Consider the following 6000-nt stretch of genomic DNA (forward strand, 5'->3'; position numbering starts at 1 on the left):
CCAGGACATTGCCAGATTCCCAATGATGCACTCAGAATTGTCACATTCCTATAATATTACTCGATGATTTCAAAATGTTGTGGAAGTTAGCTTTAGACACCCAAACAACAGCCACTGTTACCTGCTTACTGAATTCATCAAAATTCACAAGGGGTCCGTTGTGGAATGTGGGATAATAAAACACGTATGCCAGCATCCATGGGAATGAGTGGGATGACTTCTGGGTAGGTCCATGCCAGCAGTACTCCAGGCTGAAGCTAGTGCAGAAGAGGCAGCGGACTGACACAGTGAAGAGCAGCAGATAATACTCATTTTCAGTGTCGTACCACTTCCTCTGCAAGACAAAAAGCCAGATCATGATGGCATAATGCTGTATTTTCTGTATGGCAAAACAGCAATGTCCTCTCAGATCCTAACTTTTGGGGTCAGCATCAGCAGGAAGCAACTAAAGCCAATGGCAGCTGGAATAAGCATCTGAAGTGAACAGCACTAAACACATGAACAAGCACTGGCTGTTGATGGAGAAGTGTCCTCCTCAGCTTCTGCAGCCAGCATAAAGAGACAACTTGATTTCAGAAACAGATTAGGCTGTGAAGAACTATGACAGCAGGAGAGCTTTTCTTACAGAAATGTCATTCTCTCCCTCAGATTTGGTCCAGTAATACAATATTCAAACCAGCTGGCAACATTACTGAGACAGCCAAGGGACTGTTAGGGCTGGTGCTAGATCTGAAAAGAATCAGTCACTCCAAAGAAAGCTTAAGGCTGAAAAGATGTTACTGAGCCCTTGAGTTTTTGACACTTGGTGTCACACTTGTTTCCAACAACAAAAATGTATCATCACAAAAAAGTTGAAAACATCAGCAAATGTAGTTTGGTTGATTACATTGTATTGCAGTGGGCCCTCTCCTCCTCAGGGCAAAGCACAAACCTGACTACACCACCTGCAGAGACCCTACATGTTCATCTCCCCTTCCCCGAACATCTGGGCAACAAGCCTTGTAACAGATGCCCAGTTTTTCCCCTTGGTCCAAGTCAATGCAACAAGGACATTTCCTCACAACTGAGCAACAGTTTTTCCAAAATCTGTACTACCCAGAAAAATTCACCAGAGAAAGAACAAAACTGAGCTTGCATCAACCAGTTGCGAGGAATAAGTCATCTGGTACAAATCAAAGTGTTGGAGGAACAATCTCCCTCCCTGTAGAAGTCCACAGTCACCAATAAGGTACAGGCAGGCTTGGCTGAGCAACTCCTAGATACAACCCTAAAAAGCAGCACCTCAAATTGGTATGATTAGAGTTCCAAAGAATATGAAATGTGTTTAAAAGAGCACTAGTAAAGTATTATCATATTCCAGCTCTACTGAATACCATTTACACATTGAGGCACATATTTTTGTCTCAGTGCACTGGCCACCATGATCAAGAGATATAACTTTTCTAACTGGAGAAGCTCCAGCACGAGTCATTGCAGCTCTACTGCCTAAGATTTTTCAAACCAAACCCTGCTTACATCAACTGAAGGGACAATGTGCTGTCATAAAGGTAGATGCTGTTACAGACAACCACAACCATAATTAATTTGATGCTTAATTAGTCCTTCTCACATTACCTTGGTTTCTTCCACAGTTGGTATGCGTAAAGTGGACAGCAGGATAAGGGAGCACAACCACGTCAGGAGTGACAGCTGAAACTGAGCCACAGCAAATGAAACAGCTGCATGTAACAAAATGACAGCAAACCCCTTGATTCCCAGTAACAACCAGCAGGCAGCCATTCCATAAACCATCAAGCACCATGGTTTATACTGTCAGAAAAAGAAAAATTAACAACTGTTAGTTATTTCGAAAGGAAAAAAGCACCCAATACTTGTGCAGTCCTGCATGGGGTCTTCAGTAGAGATAAATACAGTCAACAAGGTTAAGAACACATTTGAAAATACACAAAACCCAACAGTATCCATAAAGGTGAAGGGGAAGGTGTTCCTGTAACAGCATCATGTGAAATCCAGAGTCTCCCTAATTTGCAGGAGAACATAACTTCTTCCTTTCCTTCCCCAGTCTAGCAGGTGTGACACCACACAGATCATTTCCCACAATCATGCAATCATCTAGCAATCATGGCAAAACCCAAGCAGCCATCACTTTACAGTCTTGGAAAGGAATAACTGCACCCTTCTTGCATGTACAAGGCGAACGACTCTGTTTAATGGTTCACAACAAGGCAGAGGCTTTCACGAGTTGGCAGCTGAAGTCTCCAAAACATTAAGGTAACTGATCCACATGGTCTCACCTGTGCATTGTTACAGACCCACTCACACAATTCACCCCACAGAGTGGGATTTAATACATTCAGTGGCCTCAGTGCCGAGCTTCCCACGTTCAGAGTAAACTGAAAGTCACAGAAACTCCCTGCTGTGAAGAAAATCCATACATACCTTCTCCACCAGGAGCCCGGACACTTGTGATACCAGCAGGTGACCAGCCAGAAGCCACAGTATACGTTCCCTTCCCCATTCGATCCAGTAGCTCCACTCAAAGTCCATGGGGTCCTGTGGTATGAAGAGAACTGGTCACAATGTGTATCTGGCCATAAATGCATGTTCTTACAGAACAAAGGAACATCTCTCTAACACACTAGGGGTGTGTTACCCAACAGAACTCTACATCTGAGGAACATCATGTCAGCAATCCAGTTGGACTGAGTACAGCAGTGAACTCAGACAGCACCATTTTGACTTCCAAAGGTGCAAAGTTCAAGAAAAAAGAGCTTTAGACAGTGTTGTGACTCCTCAACATCACACTGGTGCTGAAACTGAGCAAGCAGCATCTCTCCTGAGGGATTAAGAGAGCAACTCTGCTCTGCCTTGAAAAATCAAGAACTCCAGTGAAAAGGCATTTTGCTGAAAGAAAAGTTTAACTACCCGTTTCAACAAAGCCTAGTTGCAATCAGATGGAGTCAGGTCAGCTGGAGTTTCCATGACATGAGTTTTTTACCTAAATTAGGTAAGAGGGTAGCCCTCTGTCAAATACAGAGCCTCACTAGAAGTTCAACAATTGCTTTATGGCTTTCTTGAACTATGGCTTCCCTTATCAGCAGTGATGGCAGGCCTAAACTCCAAAACACTTCCACAGACATGCATTCCTGGTCTTGCACGAGTAATCCTCAATATTAGTTGCATTAGTTGCTTTTGACCTCATATCCTTTTGAAGAAATGCAAGCAAGGGGATGGGGGGGGTGTTTGGGTTTGGTTTTTTTTTGTTTTCTTATTAGTTTGTTTTGTTGGTTTTTTTTTTTTTAATACCAACCACATTTCTTTAAGACTTTATCACTCAAAAAATCTGTTTACTCTATGCTGGACTACAGACCAACCAAGAGAAACGCATGCTCACTGATGTTATGCATTATCCAAAGCACCCAGTGACAGAAAAAAAGGGGGGAAAGGCTGCAGGAAGTGTCAAGGGTGATCAAAGCTTTTAAGGTCAAACAGTAAAACAGAGGGTTATTAAGTGATGTAGCAAAGGATAGACACTTAAGACAGGGATCAAGAAAAGAAACAAAACTTTAGTTATGATTCTTAGATCTATACACACCCAGCCAACCCCTTTTCCTCACCAGAAACAATCTAAAATTAACTATGAATATCCAAATCTGCAAGTTACCACAAACTTCTGAAGCTGAATCAGAAGCTTGGGTGTGCAATGGGTATGGAGACACAGTGTTCGTATTATTGCCTCAAAATTAGAGATGCTGGTATCTATCACCCCTCCTACCTTTTTGAGGCCCCAAAAGAGAGTTCCTGGGTCCAGCCCAAACATTCTGTCCATCACAGCTTCATACTCTGCAGGGAAGAGCAAACCTTTGCTAAGGACACAGCAGCCAGAGCAGGGAGAGTCAGGGATGGGTCCTCTGCTGCTCAAGAGCAACACATTCCCATGTTGTCTCCACCAATGGGGATACCCAGATCCAGGGAGGGGCATATCACCAGCTGAGCTGCCCAACCAGGCCACAGCTCTGCCCCACAGCAATGGCAATGCAAATTCCAAGAACGTGTTTTGATTCCCCCTTGCAACAGGGACAGTAACACACAGTGACCCATCTTTTACCACATAAAAACAGCACCCTCAATTCCCCTTTTTCAGAACTGCCTCGTTTCTCCCACCAGAGCAGAAGGGACACACAGACCTGAGAGCGGCCAGTACAGCCAGAGCAGGGAAAAGGCACTCAGAAATGCCACCTACAGAACCTGCTGCCATCACATTCTGCCACCTCTACAGAAGACTTGCTGTATGCGTGAGTGGACAGCCCTGGAGCCAGTTACCTAACATTTTGTCCACTGCTCTGCAAGTGCCTTTCTGGCACTCTTTCCCTTGAGGTCTTTTAAGAGATAGCTGGGTCATTAGTGTAGAACACCTTGCTGATTAAAGCCTAACAAGATGCAATACATATTTCCCTAATGAGCCTCTCTAGCTTGTTATACTTTTATAATACCACCTTTATTTCCATTAGAATATCAACATGCTAGAAACACTGCTTCTTTTCATCTGCAAATTGTACTTAAATCATTTAAACCCCCACCTACAGACCCATTCATACAGTTTACTCACACACAGGCTCTGCACTACATAGCTCCACTGAATCCAAACCAAGTCACCACAACAGCAACCACCAAGAGGTTACACAAGGCACAAGCAGGTGACTGGAAACAGACTCCAAGGCTGCACAGACAACCCACCCATTGCTCCAAGCCCAGAACCTAGCAAAGGAGCCCAGAGTTCCAGGCAGGGAGCACCCACCTGTCCTGGGGCCTCCCCAGGTTCAGACCCCAGAAGGCACCATCACAAGGCATGGATGCTTCCTAACTACCCACGTGCAAGAGGCTGCAGGTGACTAGACAGGAAAAACAAGACAGTTCAACCCCAACTTGACTGAACTTTCTTTATCTGAGTAGCTGAGCTTCAGAGATCTCCCTGACTTTTCCTTGACAAAAAGCTGCCAGGACATGATTGCCACGGGCGTTCCTAGCACTCAAAGGCAAGAAAGCCCTGGGACAAAGCTTTCTGCCCAGGTGGCACCCGCCTACTGCTTCCTCGCACAGGGCTGGCTGGCAAGCTGGGAAGAGCATAGGCGCTCTTCGCAAGGGAACTAAGTAGAAACCAACTAAAAGAGCAGAACTCACGCTAAGCAGCCTCGCCAGCCGCGGGCGGGAAGCACCGCCGGAGCAAGCGCGACCCCGTTCCCCACTTACTTCGGGACACTTGGTGCGCTTCGTAGAACGCGTAGAGGTGGGAGCCCACGGTGAGGAGCCCGTAGAGCCATAATTCCCAGGCCGGCAGCAGCATCGGCCCGGGAGCTGATCCCGTCGGCCGCCTCCCTGCGGGCAAAGAGAGGATCGGAGAGGTTTCCCCGTGGAGGACAGGTGGGCACGGAGCAGCGGGACAGCCCGCACCGGGCACTGCGGCCCCGGTCCCCGCGCTCCGCCGGCAGGGCAGGCGAGTCCTGTCCGGCCGTGGAGGCCCCGGGTCCGAGGGCTCAGCACGGCCCGTACCTGGTCAGACCTTCGAAGTACAAACAGGATCAGGGCTGGACCCCGGCTGCTCTCGCCAACCCGGCACCGAGGGGAGTGGAGGGGGGACCCCGCTCCCCCATTACCTGAAGAGGGCTGCGCCGCCGGGAGGGGAAGGAGCGGCAGCCACGGCCTCGGGCCGAGGCTCCGGCTCCGCGGCGAGCAGTGACCCTGCACCCGGCCACTCCCCCTGCTCCACAACACGGACAACGCGCGCCCCCCTCCCGCCCGGCCCCTTTATGGGCTGCGCCCGCCCAGCCGACGGAGGGCGGGAGGGGGGCGGAGCTCCCCGGCCCTGCGCGACCGCTCCCGGCCGCCGGGCGGCACCGCAGCCCTGCCGGCGGCACGGTGTGTGCACGGGGTACGGGGTGAGCACGGGTACGGGGTGTGCACACAGCTACGGGGTGTGCACACAGCTCCGGGGTGTGCATA

The 6000-nt window shown here is 48.6% G+C and overlaps 1 protein-coding gene across 2 annotated transcripts in view; it reads right to left on the reverse strand.

Annotated features, from left to right (window-relative positions):
• The window catches only part of HHAT (hedgehog acyltransferase), a 145581-nt gene extending 139814 nt beyond the window's left edge, over window positions 1–5767 (reverse strand). The window contains exons 1-6 of one of the 2 annotated variants that reach the window (XM_032684273.1): window positions 5655–5767; window positions 5251–5376; window positions 3776–3843; window positions 2440–2553; window positions 1615–1809; window positions 122–334 (exon numbers count right to left, since the gene is read on the reverse strand). In XM_032684273.1, coding sequence (XP_032540164.1) covers window positions 122–334; window positions 1615–1809; window positions 2440–2553; window positions 3776–3843; window positions 5251–5344 — 684 coding nt within the window. In that variant the 5' untranslated portion in view covers window positions 5345–5376; window positions 5655–5767. The remainder of the gene's footprint in view (window positions 1–121; window positions 335–1614; window positions 1810–2439; window positions 2554–3775; window positions 3844–5250; window positions 5377–5654) is intronic. The other variant, XM_032684272.1, reaches the window with a different exon arrangement.
• Window positions 5768–6000: the final 233 nt, after the last annotated feature.

Source organism: Chiroxiphia lanceolata, chromosome 3 (genome assembly GCF_009829145.1).
Source record: "Chiroxiphia lanceolata isolate bChiLan1 chromosome 3, bChiLan1.pri, whole genome shotgun sequence".
Taxonomy (NCBI): Eukaryota; Metazoa; Chordata; class Aves; order Passeriformes; family Pipridae; genus Chiroxiphia; species Chiroxiphia lanceolata.